This window comes from Thamnophis elegans, chromosome 4 (assembly GCF_009769535.1).
Source record: "Thamnophis elegans isolate rThaEle1 chromosome 4, rThaEle1.pri, whole genome shotgun sequence".
NCBI lineage: Eukaryota > Metazoa > Chordata > Lepidosauria > Squamata > Colubridae > Thamnophis > Thamnophis elegans.
The window spans coordinates 137582182-137601605 of NC_045544.1; the positions used below are offsets into that span (position 1 = coordinate 137582182).

The window sequence follows — 19424 nt, forward strand, 5'->3', positions numbered from 1 at the left end:
TTGAAGTCCACAGGACTTAAAGTCGCCAAGGTTGAGAAACACTGTCTTACAACATAAAGCACAGTTGATCTATCACAACACCTGCAATGTGAATCCTACAAACACCTTTCCTGTGTAACAATCCATTGTGTAACCACGCTAGTGCAACTTGTGTTAATTCAAGATCAGATTTCCCTCTTACTTGTTCACAAACTTTCTCCAAGACTGGATGTAGAAGCATTTGACATTCACCGAGACCCCAATAACAAGAAGAGCAATCTCGAATTCAACATACTTCTAAATTGGTCCTTCATGCCGAAATGCCACATACTGCATTTTTCAGAGTATAAGACGCACCTTAGTTTTTGGGGAGGAAAATAAGAAGAAAAAAAAAGAAATCCTGCCTTTGTCTAGTAGTATCCATTGGTATTGTTTGCAGCCTCCAAAATCTCTGTTTGAGGCCGAACAGTGGAAGCCGGTGGGGCTACTTCCGATGTATAAGTCGCATCCAAATTTTCACTCTCTTTTAGGGTGTTAAAAATGTCTTATACTCTGAAAAATACGGTATATATTTCTCTTCCCTTCATCTTCTAACCGCAGGTACAAAAGCTTTCCCGCTTGTGTATAAAATGCATACAAATTTCTGCGTGTGCACACAGCTTCATTACAAACATGGGAAGCCAAGAATAAATAGAATTCTTCCAAGCCCTGGAAAAACAGTGCTATTTCTTCAGATCAACATTTCTGTCATCCCCCACCCCCAAAAAAACCCCCACCTTCTTTTAAAAAATATATATTGAGATGTGTAAACTTTGTTAAAGAGCAGCTCAGAAGTAAAATCGCAAAGCTTTTAAAACGTCGAAGCAGCTTCGTTAAAGGAGGTTTTGAATGCCCAAGTGGGATGAAAAGGTAATGTCTGGATATATATTTTAAGAGCTTTTCAGTAATGCATTGCTACACAATGGGTTTTTTTTTTTAAAAAAAAACAGGACGGAGGGAGGGAAAGAAGCATATTCCAGCATGCAAAAAGCTTGGCCAAGAAAATCTTTGTTCCTCAGTCCATATTGTCCGAAAAGCAGCGATGTATATCCATCGTAGAGGTTTGTGGAGACCACCAGGTGATCTAATAGCTCTATTCTTCAAAGCTGTTTCTAGTAGGTAAGCAGGAAGGAGATGGACTCTTCGGGTGAGCCAGCTGTAAAAACAAACGAATAATACAGCATTAAGCAAAATGGTTCGGTTGAGATGGGCATATGTGGGACCAATTGGGGTAGGTTCTACAGGGGATTCCGAAATAATTTTATCATCTTTTATTTTGTCTATATATTAAATTACTGTGTTTTATTCCAATCTCATTTTTAATTGCAATTTATTCCAATTTCATTTTAAACTGTGTTTTATTCCAATTTCATTTTTAATTGCATTTTATCCAATCCCATTTTAAATGGTTTTGATCAGATTTTGGTCATAATTTGGGTCTGGAACTCTGCACTTTGATATGGCCCAAAAGCTAAACTAAACTAAACTAAAAAACCTTTCAAAATAAATAAAAAAAGTAAAACTAAACTAAACAAGAGCAAAAACGGAAGCAAAGTTAGCATGTTTTTATAGCAGGTAGGTAGCCTTTGACTACCGAATATTGGTTTAACGAGTTTGGAATTACAACGGTGCTGAAAAATATAACTTGTGATTAAATCCTCGAAGTTATGACCATTGCACTAGCCCTGAAGTCATATAATTGCAATTTAGAAAGATGTTAACAAGCTTGCATTGATGACGCTTGCAGTGTCCTTGGGGGGGTGGGGGGTGGGTGTCATGTGATCACCACTTGTGACCTTCCCAGCAGGCAGGCAAAGTCAATGGGGAAGCCAAATTCACTTAACAACCGGCTGTTCCACTTAACAACTGTAGTAAAATGGTCATAAAATCTACTCCGCTCACATAATGACTTGCTTAACAATCGCACTGGCTAGTCATTGAAATTCCAGGCCCCAATTGTGGTCATAAGAGTCATATGATTAAACATATTTATGTTTAATATTATATATTTAATATTTAATATTTATTTAAACATATTTATTCTAGATCAATATTTCTATAGGCTTGAGAGGAGTCGGGTTAAAATAGCACTTCTTTTTCTGAACATCTAAAATTAAAAGACAAAGCAATAGAGATGGTCCTCGATTTATGGCAGTTTGTTCAATGACCATTTGAATGTACAACGGCACTGAAAATAAGTGACTTCTGACCTTTTTTTTTTACACTTTCGACCGTTGGCAACGGATTCATATTTATGATCGTTGCAGCTTCCCGGGGTCACGTGACCCTGTTTTGCAACCTTCTGGCAAGCAACATCAACGGGGAAGCCAGATTCACTTAACAACCAGGTTACTAACTTAATTAAGAGCAGTGATTCCCTTAACAACTGCGGACAGAAAGATTCGTAAAATGGAGCAAACCTGAACAAATTTTCACATAACCCCACACATTTCGGGCTCAATTGTCGTCGTAAGCCAAGGACTGCCTGTTTAAGTTATGGGGTGGGGTGGGGTGGGGTCACTAAGCAGTGTCTTGGGATCATATGATTTGCCACCTTCTGTCAAGCGAAGACAATGGGTGGGGGCTGCATGTCAACCCTGAAGCTGACCTGGCCGAAGCTGATACTGGAGCTGAGGGATTGGGGGGGGGGGGGGAATAGAGATAGCTGGAGTTTTGTAGCCAAAACAAAATACTTTCTCCTGGAAACCAAGGACATTCCCAAAGGTGGTCGGAAAGAGGAGCCGAGGTGGCACAGTGGTTAGGGTACAGTACTGCAGGCCACTTCAGCTGACTGTTGTCTGCAGTTCAGCAGTTCAAATCTCACCAGCTCAAGGTTGACTCAGCCTTCCATCCTTCCGAGGTGGGTGAAATGAGGACCCAGACTGTGGGGGCTATTTGCTGACTCAATTTGCTAAAAATCTGTAAACTGCTTAGAGAGGGCTGAAAGCCCTATGAAGCAGTATATAAGTCAAATAAATAAATAAATAAATAAATAAGAATGAAGTCACTAGACAACTGGATGTCACCTTGATTAGCCCATATGACTGATTGTTTGGGGAAGGGGAAAAACTTTTACTTTCAATTGGGTGAAAACCATGGGAACATTCAGTTGGTTTTCACCAGCCTGTGCCTATATGATATCTATATATATATAAATGGCTCTGATTGTGTGTATGTTCCAGCATAACTCTGGAAGGCCTGGAGCAATTTCAACCAAACTTGCTACACAGATGACTCACTTTGTGGAGACAAGTACTGTGGGGGTAAGACACCCCTAAAACCCCTCGGGATGTGGGTTCTGTTAAGATACAGCCTGTTGTGCCTTAAAATGGCTTCTACTGTACTGCCATAAAAATGGCTTCTACTGTACTGCCATAAAAATGGCTTCTACTGTACTGCCATAAAAATGGCTTCTACTGTACTGCCATAAAAATGGCTTCTACTGTATTGCCATAAAAATCGCTTCTACTGTGCCAGCGCAGTGGAGTTGCCATGGTAACGGCTTCACAATACTCCACAGGGGGGCTCCGGCTGTTAAATCCAACATTAGAAATTAGTTTTAGTCCGGACATTTTCCCCCTATAAATAGATTCCTGGGCGACACCGGGTTATCGGCTAGTATCCCATGAACTTGTTCTTTGAGCAATTCACCTGCCTTGGAGTTCTCTTTACTATGGGTGTATTACTTGGCAACAAATTCACATAATAACCATAATAATAACGATGAGCTTGTCAATCAGAAAGGTCGGCATTTCAGTGGTTCGAATCCCTAGCGCTGTGTAACGGAGTGAGCTCCCGTGACTTGTCCCAACTTCTGCCAACCTAGCAGTTCGAAAGCAGGTAAAAAATGCAAATAGAAGAATAGGAACCACCTTTGGTGGGAAAGTAACAGCGTTCTATGCGCTTTCGGCGTTTAGTCATGCCGGCCACATGACGACGGAGGCGTCTTCGGACAGCGCTGGCTCTTCGGCTTTGAAACGGAGATGAGCACTGCCCCCTAGAGTCGGGAACGACTCGCACGTATGCGCAAGGGGAACCTTTACCTTCAACCGAAAAACTGCAGTGATTAACTTAACAACTGTGGAATGGGGCAACACTCATTTTAACAAATGTCTCACTTAGAGAAGGGGATTTTGAGCTCAAATGAGGGATTTTGATAAAAGACATTTTTCTAATCTCCACTGTTCCAATTTCCCCAGGAAATCAACATAAGCCGGGAGAGCAATAGACGTTTTAATGTGGCCTTGCCTGAAATTTGCGCCGGAGGGCCTGGGTCATCAGTGGAGTCAATCCCGTGCCAGTCTCAATGTTTTCTTTGTTATTCATTGGGGTTCCCCCTGGACTCCTGGTTAAGAAGAAAGAAAGAAAAATAACAATGCCACATTACGGGTAGTCCTCGACCTCCGACACCTCATTTCGTGACCATTCGAAGATACAACGGCGCTGGGAAAATTGGACATGAGTTTTTTCACACTTAACGACCGTTGCAGCATCCCAAAGGTCACATGATCAAAATTCAGGCGCTTGGCAAGGGACTCGTGGTTATGACGGTTACAGGGACACGCAATCCCCATTGGTGGCATTCGGACAAGTGAAGTTTATGGGGAAGCCAGATACACAGAACGGATGGAGTTTGCTCATTTAACCACTCCAGCGACCCACTTAACAAACGTGGCAAGAAAAAGTGTAAAATTGGGGCCAAAGTTCACTTGACAAATTTCTCACTTCGTGGCATGAATTCTCGTCTGACTTGAGGTCGTAAGTTGAGGACTGCCTGTCACAGAGTCGGAAGGGACCCTGGAAGTCTTCTAGTGTAACTCCCTGCTCAAGCAGGAGACCCTATACCACTTCAGACATAACTACTATTAATGATTTGTAGCAGCTCCACGATCAGATCACCCAAATTCAGACGCTTGGTAACTGGTTCGCACTTACGACCGCTGTTATGTCTCAAGGTCACATGATCCCCTTTCGCGACCTTCTGACAAGCAAAGTCAGCGGGGGAAGCCAGATTCACTTAACAACTGCGTGACTCACTTATCAACTGCAGGGATTCAATTTACAACTGTGGCAAAAAATGTCGTAAAATGGGGCAAAATTCGCTGAACAGATACCTCCCTTAGCCATGGAAAGTCTGGCCTCCACTGTGGTCGTAAGTCAAGGACTATCTGTAGACATCTTTGGGGTCATTTTCCACTGGATGCCACTATACCAACTGGGTGCCCCTAATATCCCCAAACTTTATTAGTTGAGGGGGGGGGGGGAATCTATTAATTTACCTTTTAATAGCCACTTTTTTCAAGTGTTTCCGGAAATCTAAACCGTCTCGGTTGGGGGTACTAAAGAAGGAAGCCAAAAAGAACAGAGATCAAGATTAGAAAATCGCTCAGTTCTGAATAAAAATTAAAAGTACAATTACTATACGTATACTTTCCCCCCCTCTCTTTAAAAAAAACAAACAGGGGTAATATAATACGCTAAAATTAAAATATTGAAAAGGAATTATAAATACCATCAAGATAAAATGGAGTTTGCTCAGAGGCTGAAATACACCAAGTAAATGAGATGAAGAGTGGGAAGTAGAGGAGAGAAGTAAAGGAAGAAGAGAGGGTAGGAGAGAAGGCGGGAGGGGGGAGGAGGAGGAGAGAAAGGAGGAGTGGAAAGTAGAGAGAGGAGAAGGAGAGAGGAAGGGGAAGTAGAGAAGAGAAGAGTGACAGAGGGAAGAAAGGAGGTAGAGAGGGAGAGGAAAGAGGGAGAAGAAAATGATGGATAAGTTACAAATATGGTGTATGGAGAGCGGAAGAGCCAATAATTGTTTTTGAGCGTTGATGGCGAGACGAATTGATGTAAACATTTAATAATGCAATACGATGTTGGCTATGTTAATAGGATACATGTGGTTATGTGTTATGAAAATGAAAAAATAAAAATCTTTATACAAAAAAAAAAGATTAGAAAATCTCTCGGTACTGAATAAAAATTAACCAGAATTACTAATTACAATCAAACTTAAAGTATTGACCACAGTGTAAAATACAATGGCGACAGGAACAATTAATATCATTATAATTGCTCGTAAAAACTACTCTTACACTATTGCAGAGTTTAAAACCGATCGGAAGGCAATGGAGAATGGACAACTACAAAGGTTAAACATGTATGCAGATACAGAACGCGGTATAACTATTTTGTATATTGTTTGTCTTGGTTTTTCTTCTTTTTTTTTGTTATGTTTTTCCCCTGTTTTTAAAGGTAAAAATGCATAATAAAAACTATTTTATAAAAAGAAGAAAAGAAAAGCTTAAAGCCAGGGGGGAGAAAAATCGCTCAGTGGCCCAAATGAAAACATCAAATCGTCTGCCAAAATTTCACACCAGGGCAAAATGACTTCTTACTTGAGAAAATTTGTAATGTGAGGAAGTGGTTGGGGGGCTTTGGGCTGGAGACGGATGCTCTGAAGGTCCCGGAAAGTAACCAACGCCTTGCGCCCCTTGGATGGGGAGGTTTCCTGAAACAGGAAGGGGAAATAGTATGGCACCCTCACATCTCAGAATAAGAGAACAACAGAGAACAACAGAATTGGAAGGGACCCTGGAGGTCTTCTAGTCCAGCCGCCTGCTCAAGCAGGAGACTCTACACCAGGGGTGTCAAACCAAATTTCACTGAGGGCTGTGTCTCAGGGCTGCGGTCATATTCCTCTTGGATCTCTGGCCTGCCACACTTTCTATTCTTCTACTATGCATTTTCTATGGTGGGAAAATGGGAGCTGGGGATTGTATGGAGTTAGATGATAGGTAGCCATAACAACATTCTTTCTAGAAAGCCAAGGTCATTCTTAGTCTCTGAACCTTTGCACCTGACCAGAACTGGATGGGTGGAACTGCCAGCATGGCAGTGGGAGATTGGACCATGAGATGGACTTGTGGGTGTGGGGGAAAGATCTTGAACTTTCAACTGGGTGGGGAAAACCGGGAAGCTTTCGGATTCGGGTTTCCCCAGATGTGCCAATATGGCTCTCTGAATAAATTGGAACTTTGAGCAATACTTTGCCTTGGACTCTGATTTATTTTTGGATGCTGTTTGGAACCCTGATACTGTGGTTGACCTCTGGGGCATGGCCAGCTTGATGCCATTCACTGGGCATGGCCGACTGGGTGGGCATGGCCAGCTTGATGCCACTCACTGGGCATGGCTGATTGGGTGGGCGTGGCCAGCTTGATGCCATTCACTGGGCATGACTGACTGGGTGGGCGTGGCCAGCTTGATGCCATTCACTGGGCATGGCCGACAGGGTGGGCGTGGCTGGCTTGATGCCATTCACTGGGCATGGCTGACAGGGTGGGCGTGGCCAGCTTGATGCCACTCACTGGGCATGGCTGACAGGGTGGGCGTGGCCAGCTTGATGCCACTCACTGGGCATGGCTGACTGGGTGGACATTGCCAGCTTGATGCCATTCACTGGGCATGGCCGACTGGGTGGATGTGGCCAGCTTGATGCCACTCACTGGGCATGGCCGACTGGGTGGACGTGGCCAGCTTGATGCCATTCACTGGGCATGGTCGACTGGATGGGCGTGGCCACCTTGACCCCACTCCCCAAACTGCTGGCATGCTTCCTCTTTGCACTGGGGAGACTGGCCCGAAGTGACGTGAGCCATCCCCTTACATTTTCAAGGATGATCTCGTGAGCTGCATCCGACCATATTGCGGGCAGGATGAGGCTCACGGGCCTTGTGTTTGACACCCCTGTCTTATACCATTTCAGACCGTTACATTTCATGTCTTGCAAAGAGACTCCAGCAAATTGACACAATGTAAGTCTGTGATAGCGAACGTATGGCAGGTTTTCCCGAAGTGGCACGCGGAGCCATGTCCCCTGGCACAGGGAGCATCGCCCGTTACCCTTCCAGGTTTCTGGCCCCCATGCACATGGGGCGATCAGCTAGCTTTCGTGCGTGCGGCAGTGCCGGAAACTGGAAGAGCTGGCCTTCCATGAGCATGCATGCGCCGGCCAGCTGATTATCATGCACACATGTGCTCCACTAACCGGAAGACCAGCTGCCTGGTGTACATGCGCGCTCGGGAAACTGGAAGTTCATTTTCTGGCACGCGCATGGCCCCTGGGAAGCTCCTCTTCCGGTTTGTGGCCTGGACGAGCACGGACGCATGCGAGGTCTGTCTAGACAGATAGTCCTCGACTTACCACAATTCATTTAGTGACTGTTCGAATGGCATTGAAAAAAGTGACTTATGAGCGTTTTCCACACGTACATAAACTGCCAATCCCTCCTTCAAAAGGATAAAACGGCACACAGGTAATCTTTTCACACTTGTGACTGTTGAAACATCTCCCAAGGTCAGGTGGTCAAAATCCAGGTACCTGGCAACTGATTCATATTTATGACGGTTGCCGCTTGCCCCGGGGTCACATGAGCCCCCTTTGGCGGCCTTCCGACAAGCGAAGTCAATGAGGAAGCCAGGTCCCCTTAACGACTGCGTGACTGACTTAACAACCGCAGTGGTTCACTTAACAAGAAAGGTCGTTACAGATGGAGCAAAGCTCACTTAACAACCGTCTCGCTTAGCCACAGACATTACCTTGTCCATCGCTGCTTCACCCTTGGTCTTCCTCAATTTCACGTTCAGAAGGTCCTGGGTTGTTATTTGTAGAGGGACGTCTGTTTTTAACGGGGCAGACTAAATTTGAGAAGAATAAATGGAAAAGAAAAGTCAGAATCCATGAATCGCACCCCCATGAAAATAAAACATTTATTAAGGGTTTGCTTGGAGCTGTTTGATTGTGTTCTGACCAAGGCTTCTCCCAAACCATGAAGCAAACTCCTTGTCCTGACAAAAACCCCTTTTATTAATTGACTGTGAATTCTGCTCCTTCACATCCAGCAAAGTCTTTCAAGGGAGGATTTACAATCACAGACCTCATCTGGCTTGGAGAGCTGCCAGGCCGACATCTGCAGAACTTGGCAAGGAGCCTCAGAGAGTCACGAACCAATGAAGTGAACTAATTGTCTCCTGCAAACTCCACTCCCCTTTCGCTCCTCTTTTATGTCCTCTGGGAGGGGCCATTCACCATCCACCTGTGGCTTTACTCCCAAGTCGACCCGTTCTTTAGCTGTTCCCTTCGCCTGGCAGCTCTGCACGTGCGCGCACTGGGAACAGGCTCCAGCTGTTTCTCTGCCTTACTGCTGTCTGATTCTGAAGGCAGCTGAAAACTGTCGGGACGGCTGTGCCCCCACTCTCTGCCTCCGACACAGAGCCCTCCTCCGAGCCTTCCCCAGACTCCAGGACTGGTCCAGGTTCCTCCCCAACCCTCCTCACTGCCCGAATCTGCTGCCAACTCTGCTGGTCACTGGCCAAAAGTCACCCAGTCAACTCTCATGCCTAAATCAGAACTAGAACTCCCCGTCTCCTGGTTTCTAGCCTTAGTGCTTTACCACTGAAGCCTCCCTGTGGTTGTAATGAAGGTGGGCTGCAGTGGTGGGTTCCAAATCCCGTTGCAACCGGTAAGGTCACCACATGAACATACGCAACAGGTTGCATGCTGAACGCGCGTTAAGCGCCGAAGAGCTAAAATACAGATAAGGAGGGTGGGCCCTCCGGAGCACCGTGCCGGAACGGTACCTGGTACTCCCGGCAGACACCGGTACGCCTGAAGCGGGGCATACCACCTGCAACCCGAGCCGAGGTGGCGCAGTGGTTAGGGTGCAGTACTGCAGGCCACTTCAGCTGACTGTGATCTGCAGCTCGGCGGTTCAAATCTCACCGGCTCAAGGTCGACTCAGCCTTCCATCCTTCCGAGGTGGGTGAAATGAGGACCCGGACTGTGGGGGCAAGTTGCTGACTCAATTTGCTAACAACATTTGTAAACTGCTTAGTTAGTTTAGTTTAGTTTAGTTTAGGTTTATTTGTATGCCGCCCTTCTCCAGGAGGGACTCAGGGTGGCGAACAACTCAAAGGGGAAAGGGAACATAAACAACAGTACACATAATTAAAATACACGAAAATCACACAGCCATACCAGTCGAGAGGGGAGGGGAACTCATCAACCCCAGGCCTGCCGGCACAGCCAGGTTTTGACGGCTTTCCGGAAGGCCTGGAGAGAGGTGAGGGTCCAGATCTCCGCGGGGAGTTCGTTCCAAAGGGCCGGAGCTGCTACAGAGAAGGCCCTCCCCCGGGTAGTAGCCAGATGGCATTGGCTGGTGGACGGAACCCGGAGGAGGCCGACCCTGTGTGATCTAACGGGTCTTTGGGAGGTAATTGGCAGCAGGCGGGAGAGGGCTTAAAGCCCTATGAAGCGGTATATGTCTAATAAATAAATAAATAAATAAATAAATAAACCCACCACTGGCGGGCTGTCAAACACCCCTATTTTGTTGGCACGCCCACATGGGCGCCGCTACAGTTGTCACTTTGGGGACAGGTTGCAAGTTCCATTTTCTTCCGGGCTACCTTAACTCTGGACGGTTGCGGAAGGAACGGTCGTAAAGCGAGGACTACCTGTCCTTTGCATCTCTCGTGAACTGAACCGTAGCCCGCTGGGGTTTTGCACGGGTTAGCCTTTCCAAGCATCAGAAGGTCTCTCGTTTAGAAAAGAAATTCCAAAATCTCTCTCTGGCAGGTTTTAGCTTCCCGCTTACCTTCGGGCCACTCCGTCTTTTGAATACAAGGGGTGCCGGCGGAGGAGGCGGGGGCGGCAGTGGGGGTGGTGGTGGGGGAGGTGGCGGAGTGCGAATCTCTGGGTTTTGTGAAGAGAGAGGTACGGGCTGTGTGAAGCCGAGTTGCCCATGTGCAGGAGAAGCTGATAATAGGTTTGGAGAGAACTGGTGAGGAGGGTTTCCCGCAGGAGGCGCGGCTCCTCTGTTCTGCTTGAGAAAAAAAAAAGAAAAAACAGATTTATTTAATATACTTATTAGTATTGGTAGTCCTTGACTTACAATAGTTCATTTAGTGACCGTTCGAAGTTACAACGGCACTGAAAAAGGTGACTTATGACCATTTTTCAGAGTTACAAAATTCAAAATTTCAATCTCAAAAATTCAGATGCTTGGCAACCGATTCACATTTAGCAATAGCAATAGCAGTTAGACTTATATACCGCTTCATAGGGCTTTCAGCCCTCTCTAAGCGGTTTACAGAGTCAGCATATTGCCCCCAACAACAATCCGGGTCCTCATTTTACCCACCTCGGAAGGATGGAAGGCTGAGTCAACCCTGAGCCGGTGAGATTTGAACAGCCGAACTGCAGAACTGCAGTCAGCTGAAGTAGCCTGCAGTGCTGCACTCTAACCACTGTGCCACCTCGGCTCTATTTATGACGGTCACTGTGTCCGGAGGGGGGGGGGAGTTGTCACGTGATTTCCCCTTTGTGATCTCCTGACAAGCGAAGTCAATGAGAGAAGCCAGATTCACTTAACAACCGGGTGACTCACTTAACAACTGCAGCGATGTGGCAAGGAAGGCTGTAAAACGGGGCAAAACTCAACTTAACAAGTGTTTCACTGAACAACAGAAATGCTGGGCCGAGTTGGACGTAAGTCGAGGACTAACTGTATTACAATTCAAATTTCCAAAACATTTTAAAACATTGAAGCGGAAAGCATTAAAGCGTCAAAAGTCAAATGGCACTTTAAAAAGGGGAGGGGGGGGACTTCCCAGACTCATATATAAATAAGAAGCAACTGGGGGATTCTCAACCTTTATGCAGGAAAGAATAATATGCATAAATCTTCAGGTTAGAAAACCCTGGGTAGATGTGGAAACGAATATTAAAAAGGAAAATTTAGGAGAACGGGAAGAATGTGGGGGGGAAATCATCATGTGAATAAGTATTAATTAAGAAATAAAAAATTGTGAGCTTTTAGATGCCAGCAAAACACGAAGTCCTTTATTAGTTCGGCTTTATTACGGCTATCAAATTTAACACACATTTTATCTCATTTAGAGAAAAAAAAACAGTTGATATAATATTAAATGGAAAAGGGGGGAAAGAGAGGGAAAACCGAAAAGAAAGTACTAAATATACAAGTATATATTCAAGAGTGAGATATAAAGTGGGGGGAAAACATAGTTAGGATAGATTAGCGAAGGAAAGGGAATAAAAAATGATACCAAACTGTATCTGGGTTTGCAGAAATACCGTCCCAAGGAAACATAAACGGAGATTTGAAAGAGACACTTATAACAACAGAAAAAGAAAGGGAGAGAGGAGGAGAGAATGAGAGGAAGAGGGGGGGAAGAAAGAGGCAAGGAGAGGAGGATGGAAGGGAGGGAAAGAAGGAGAGAGGGTAGGAAGGGAAGAGGAAGAGGTAAGGGAAAAAGGAAGGGGAATAGCAATAGTAATAAGACTTATATACCGCTTCATAGGGCTTTCAGCCCTCTCTAAGCGGTTTACAGAGTCAGCCTATCCCCCCCACAGTCTGGGTCCTCGTTTCACCCACCTTGGAAGGATGGAAGGCTGAGTCAACCTTGAGCCGCTGAGATTAGAACCGCTGAACTGCAGATAGCAGTCAGCTGAAGTGGCCTGCAGTACTGCACCCTAACCACTGCGCCACCTTGGCTCTTGTAAGGAGAGGAGAAAGGAAGAAAGTAGGGAAGGGAGAGAGGGAGAAAAGAAAGGGAAAATAAGGTGGTGTTGTTACAACAGGAGGAAGGGATGGTAATTAAAGCAACCCAAACTGTATATTATAACCTATTAAATGAAACAATAAATGTATAAGAATGACAAATGTAAAGGAGAATCACAATTATGTGAATGTATCCTTAAAATGATATGTAAGAGAATAGAAAATAAAAAAAATCGGGGGGGAAAAAGCAAGATATCAACATGGTTAACAACATAGCCAGGAGTTCGGACACCTGACACATGATGTACTGGGGGTAGTCCTTCACTTATGACTGATTACTTAGTGGCTGTCTCAAGTTATGACAGACTCCCCCAAAAGCTACTTACAACCCATTCTAAAGCTAGGACGTCAAGCCACACACCCCTACAGTCATATGACCACATTTTGGGCTCTTGGCAATCGACTCACAGTTATGACCATTGGCAGTGCCCCGTGGGACTGCAATTTATCAATTCCCCCACCAGAAATAATCTTTTAGTGCTGATCCCATGAATGAAATGCACTAGAGTGAACTAAAAGTTTAATTCACGAGACCTCGCCTTTCCTGGTCTTTGGGATCATAAAGACAAGCGAGGCAATCGGAGAGGGTTGGAGTAGCGACAACTGTAGTAAGGGGTAACTAACTTGGAGAGTTGACTGCAGCTCAGCCACATCCCTTTTCAGGTTTTCGACTTCAGCCCTGAGCTCCTTCAGCTCCCCCAGGTACGTGTGCCAAGGAAATGCTGTGTTTATAAAGATGTGAAAAATCTGGAAAGAGAAATAGCAGAGCAATTTAGACATATATATACATGCTTCACAGGACTTTACAGCCCTCTCTAAACAATTAACAGTCAGCTTCTTGCCCCCAACAATCTGGATCCTCATTTTACCTACCTGGGAAGGATGGAAGGCTGAGTCAACCTTGAGCTGATGAGAATCGAACTGCTGAACTGCAGGCAGTTGGCAGTCAGTAGAATTAGACTGCAGTACCGCATTCGAACCACTGTGCTACCCTGGTTCATTATCACATTGCCACACCATTAGAGGAGAGGTAAAGGACATGGTGCAAATTCAAGCATCATTTCTTTTTGGATAGTAGTGGATAAGATGATGGCTTAGACACCAGGAGACAATGAGTTCTAGTCCCGCCTTAGGCATGAAAGCTGTCCGGGTGACTTTGGATCAATCACCATGAGACTGTGGGTCCTAGTCCTGCCTTAAGCATAAAAGCCGACTGAGTGACTTTGGGCCAATCACCAGGCGATGGTGAGTTTTAGTCCCGCCTTAGGCATGAAAGCCGACTGGGTGATTTTGGGCCAATCACCAGGCGATGGTGAGTTCTAGTCTCACCTTAGGCATGAAAGCTGTCTGGGTGACTTTGGATCAATCACCATGAGACTGTGGGTTCTAGTCCTGCCTTAAGCATAAAAGCCGACTGAGTGACTTTGGGCCAATCACCAGGAGATGGTGAGTTCTAGTTCTGCCTTAGGCATGAAAGCCGACTGGGTGATTTTGGACCAATCACCAGGCGATGGTGAGTTCTAGTCCCGCCTTAGGCATGAAAGCCAATTGGGTGATTTTGGGCCAATCACCAGGCGATGGTGAGTTTTAGTCCCGCCTTAGGCATGAAAGCCGACTGGGTGATTTTGGGCCAATCACCAGGCGATGGTGAGTTCTAGTCTCACCTTAGGCATGAAAGCTGTCCGGGTGACTTTGGATCAATCACCATGAGACTGTGGGTTCTAGTCCTGCCTTAAGCATAAAAGCCGACTGAGTGACTTTGGGCCAATCACCAGGAGATGGTGAGTTCTAGTTCTGCCTTAGGCATGAAAGCCGACTGAGTGACTTTGGGCCAATCACCAGGCAATGGTGAGTTCTAGTCCCGCCTTAGGCATGAAAGCCGACTGGGTGATTTTGGGCCAATCACCAGGCGATGGTGAGTTCTAGTCCCGCCTTAAGCATAAAAGCCGACTGGGTGATTTTGGGCCAATCACTAGGCGATGGTGAGTTCTAGTCCCGCCTTAGGCATGAAAGCCGACTGGGTGATTTGCGGCCGATTCCTCTCCCTCAGCCCAGGTACCTCACAGGGCTGTTGTTTTGAAGAAACAGAGGACAAATATGATGTACCATGTTACTGATAGAAGGGAATATTTTCACCTCACAGTATTATTATAATACCCCACAGCATGTTTGCTGCTTTGAGTTACCAATAAATTAATAAGGGCAGGATAACCACCTCATAAAGAAACCAACAAAGAAATTCAGGTTGCATTTTAAATCCTGCAAAAGGAAGCTTAGTTGGGCAACAATTAAGTTTATTCAAAGGAAACCTGATTGCCATTAAATTCCCTTATAACCTTTTGGATCAGAGGAAAGTCCAAAAGATCCGACATTCGTTGACTGAAATCAAGCCTCCGCACTAATCTTGCTTGTCAGAAAGTCGTAAAAGGTGATCACATGACCCCGGAACACTGCAACCATAATAAATACATGTCAGTTGCAAAGCCTCCTATTTTTGATCTTGTGACCACGGGGAAGCTGCAATTGTTATAAGAGTGGAAAACGGTCATATGTGTTCTGACTTGGGTTTTCCAAGAACGGGAAGCAAACTCCTTGTCCCGACAAAAAACCCTTTTATTAATTAACTGTGAATTTTGCTCCTTCACATCCAGCAAAGTCTTTCCAGGGAGGATTTACAGTCACAGACCTTATCTGGCTTGGAGAGCTGACAGGCTGATATCTGCAGAACTTGGCAAGAAGTCTCAGAGAGTCACGAACCAATGAAGTGAACTAATTGTCTCCTGCAAACTCCACTCCCCTTTTGCTCCTCTTTTATTTCCTCTGGGAGGGGCCATTCATTGTCCACCTGTGGCCTTACTCCCAAGTCGACCCCTGTTCTTTATCTGTTCCCTTTGTCTGGCAGCTCTGCGCATGCGCAGACTGGGAACAGGCTCCAGCTGTTCTTCTGCCTCACTGATGTCTGACTCCGAAGGCAGCTGATAACTGTCAGATGGCCCTGGCCCCTTCTCTGCCTCCGACACAGAGCCCTCGTCCGAGCCTTCCCCAGACTCCAGGACTGGCCCAGGTTCCTTTCCCAACCTCCTCACTGTCCGAGTCTGCTGCCAGCTCCACTGGTGGGCCACAACACTGTCACTTTTTCAGTGCTAAAGGATTGGACTCCCTATAAGGCAGCCTCAACAGAAAACGAACTTACCTGTGCAATGTGTCTCTGGCACCACCAACACCAACTAACCGTGCCAGCCAGGATATGTTTGAGGGTTTCTAATATGTCTCCAAAAGCTAAAAACCAGGAAGGGAACGGTCGTTTTTGGCTATGGAGGATAATCGGAGACCTGCTGAAAACAACAGCCAAATATAAATTAACATTTTCTTTGCAAAAACCATGATTGCTATTTATTACTTTCCAAGCCATCTTCCAATGAGCAAAGTCAATAGGGGAAGCTGGTTTCATTTAATGCCGCAACAATATGTCAAAATACATCTGAGTGTAGAACAAGAAGCAATGGGTGGAAACTAATCATGGAGAGAAGCAACTTAGAACTGAGGAGAAATTTCCTGACGGTGAGAACAATTAATCAGTGGGACAGAAGTTGCCTCCAGAAGTTGTGAATGCTCCAACACTGGAAGTCTTTAAGAAGATGTTGGATAGCCATTTGTCTGGAACGGTATAGGGTTTCCTGCCTAGGCAGGGGGTTGGACTAGAAGACCTCCAAGGTCCCTTCCGACTCTGCTATTGTATTGTATTGTATTTTTGTGCATTCTTTCCATAGTCATCACTTATAAAATCACGTATTATCATATGTTTGAATACCTTATTGTTATTACGTCCCTTCCAACTCTGCTATTGTATTGTATTGTATTGTATTATGTCACGGTTGTCCCAAAGATGCTTTTTCCTGCCTAGGCAGGGGGTTGGACTAGAAGACCTCCAAGGTCTCTTCCAGCTCTGCTATTGCATAATAAAGGTTTTAAAATGTATGACTTATTTAATGATTACATCGCTTAGAGATGGATGTTTTTGTCCCAGTTGTTGTCTTAAGTGACGGACTAGGCATGTTGTTTGTATAAAATGTGAAGGATGTGTGTTTGTGTTTTATTTTTATAGTTATAATGTACACTGAAGATGGCATTTAAATTTGTTGTACGAGGTGCAATGACAATAAAGTAAAGTAGTAACCAAACATTAACAAGCTATAATCAAGAAACACTAGGGTAATCCTTGACTTACAACTGTTCATTTAGTGACTGTTCAAAGTTGCGACAGTACTGAAAAATTATCCTCATTTTACCACCTTTCTTGTCCCCGTTCCTAACTTATCAACTGCAGCGATTCACTTAAAACAACTGAGGAAAGAGAAGTCGTAAAATAGGAGGGCAAAGTTCATTTAACACATGCCTCGCTTTAGAACAGAAATTTTGGGCTCAATTGTGGTCGTACGTCGAGGATTACCTGTGCGTAGGTTAACAAAAAAAGATAAACGTTACCTCAGAAATGCTGGAGCAAAATCGGGAAAAAGACTTACGTTGGAGGCAAAGCTTTTGAAGGAAGACTGGAGGAAGATGTAAACGCGATATGTTTTTTTTCCTTCGAGGAAGGTTTTGTTCTGGATCTCCTTTTTTGGCAACATCGCTTAACTCTGGCCATTTTCTGCAATTCCAGGCTAAACTATAACCTCATTCGTGTCATTAGCCTGAACTGTTTGCGAAGGGCAACACATGCCAGGAAATTACCTATAACAAAATCAGATATCTTTATTATAGCAATAGCAGTAGACTTATATACCGCTTCATAGGGCTTTCAGCCCTCTCTAAGCGGTTTACAGAGAGTCAGCATATTGCCCCAACAATCTGGGTCCTCATTTTACCCACCTCGGAAGGATGGAAGGCTGAGTCAACCCTGAGCCGGTGAGATTTGAACCGCTGAACTGCTGATCTAGCAGTAGCCTGCAGTGCTGCATTTAACCACTGCGCCACCTCGGCTCTTATTGCTGTGTTTGACATGTTTTTAGAATTTAAAGAGAGAGAGAGAGAGAGAGAGAGAAAGAGAGGGAGAAAGAAATAGTTTGATGCAGCAATTTGTTATGGCAGTAGCTCTCAAATTGTAGTCTGCAGATCCTGGGGGAGGAGGGCTTATGTCACAGAGGTTCCCTGAAGGCTTGAAGAAATATTATGATTTAAATCCCGAGTTTTGGGGGTCCGTGTCCACAAAAGGTATTTAAAAGGGTGATCAGCGGCAAAAGAAGGTTGAGAACCACTGCATTATGGGGGAAAATAACATAATTAAATGATGTATCTGATTACAGGTAGTTCTCATTTTACAATCATTTGTTTCACTGTGAAGCTGTATATAAATCTAAGTGCTATTACGGTACTATTGCAAGCTAACTCTGCTCACTGCCAGGAGTTCGATTCTGGCCTGCTCAAGGTTGATCATCCTTCCAAGGTCGGTAAAATGAGGACCCAGATTGTTGGGGGCAATATGCTGACTTTAATCCATTTAGAGACGGCTTCAAAGCAGTATAAAGTGGTAGATAAGTCTAAGTGCTATTGCTTGTGAAGGCAGGCAGGCATGGTGGTACAGTGGTTATAATGCAGCATTGCAAGTTAACTCTGCCCACAGCCAGGAAGTTCGACCCTGACCGGCTCGAGGTTGACTCTGCCTTCCGTCCTTCTGAGGTGGGTAAAATGAGGACCCAGATTGTTGGTGGCAAGAGGCTGACTCTGTAAACCTCTTAGAGAGGGCTGTAAAGCACTGTGAAGCGGTATATAAGTCTAAGTGCTATTGCTACTAACCCGCTTGTTAAATGAATCTGGCTACCCCACAGACTTTGCTTGATCATAACGTCGCTAAAAGCAATCAAATGATCGTGGGGCTCCGTAACAGTTATAAATATGAAACTAGTTGCCGAAGCATTTAAATTTTGATCTGCAAAAGTTGTGTTTTGGAAAAAACGGTCAATGACATCGAGTCACTTTTTTCCCTTGTGCGAGGAACGTTGAACGGTCACTAAATAAACTGTTGTAAGTCGAGGACTACCTGTAAACCGCTGCTCACGGCTGACCCATCGCGTGGACAAATAACTGGATTCCCACGACGCACTGAATCCGTTGCTCACGTGTCGTGCGAACGTGCCCTCGTGAGCCGAGATTTTATGGCAGAGAGGGTTTCTGTGTCCAGATTAGGCTTCCTCGGGGACGATCCCGGTAAAACTACCCGGGTTCATCAGCTTCCCTAGATGCGGGTATCCACGTCTGAACGCGCCAGCAGCATCGCCACGCCAAATAATTCAAACTCCGCCGGAGCCAATCACAGCGCAGCAAGTGAGAGCCAACGTTCCATCCGCCTCAAGCTTCAATGGGCATGAACATCCCTGTGATTGACCAGCCTTTCAGCGAATCCTCTTTTCCCGGTTTCCAACGCGAGCCAATCAGAATAAATGTCGGAGAGAAAGGGGGGGGACAACGAAAGGGCAGGCAGAGCGAAAGAAGCCGGGCCCGCCTTTGAAAATTAAAAGCTACTCCAAGGGCCAATGAAGCGCCGCATGCTGATGCCCACCAACCAATCCGGTCTCCCGGTTCAGTTTTCTCCCCCGCTCGCTTCTCTATTAACCAACCAATAGGAAAGAGCGTTAGCTTCCAAGTCACTCAATCGGAGCTGTCGTTTCATCTTGGGGCGTTATCCCAGGCGTTGTCCAATAGGCGTCCGGACGCCCTCGGGAGAAGCCAATGAGGAAGGGGATGGAATGACAACCGGCCAATAGGGAG

At 45.4% G+C, this 19424-nt stretch overlaps 1 protein-coding gene across 2 annotated transcripts; it reads right to left on the minus strand.

The window, feature by feature from the left end:
• On the minus strand, positions 1-19203 carry PRR11 (proline rich 11). 2 transcript variants are annotated; one of them, XM_032216463.1, is made up of 10 exons: positions 18697-19203; positions 17183-17390; positions 15853-15991; positions 13284-13406; positions 10674-10898; positions 8617-8715; positions 6414-6526; positions 5298-5357; positions 4267-4363; positions 1-1174 (listed from the first exon to the last, which is right to left on the minus strand). In XM_032216463.1, the coding sequence occupies exons 2-10, from the start codon at positions 17302-17304 to the stop codon at positions 1112-1114; spliced, it is 1041 nt and encodes a 346-aa protein (XP_032072354.1). In that variant the 5' UTR covers positions 17305-17390; positions 18697-19203; the 3' UTR covers positions 1-1111. The 2 variants fall into 2 exon arrangements, with proteins under 2 accessions (XP_032072354.1, XP_032072353.1); XM_032216462.1 differs by having other exon boundaries at positions 15853-15994.
• Positions 19204-19424: the final 221 nt, after the last annotated feature.

Bases quoted from the DNA above. Each gene is read 5' to 3' on its own strand.
- PRR11 (XM_032216462.1), bottom strand. From the start codon at position 17,304: ATGGCCAGAGTTAAGCGATGTTGCCAAAAAAGGAGATCCAGAACAAAA. The intron at 8,716-10,673 runs GTAAGCGGGAAG...TCTCAAATTTAG, and splicing joins AAAGACGGAGTGGCCCGAAG to TCTGCCCCGTTAAAAACAGA. The intron at 4,364-5,297 runs GTAAATTAATAG...CTTCTTAACCAG, and splicing joins AAAAAAGTGGCTATTAAAAG to GAGTCCAGGGGGAACCCCAA.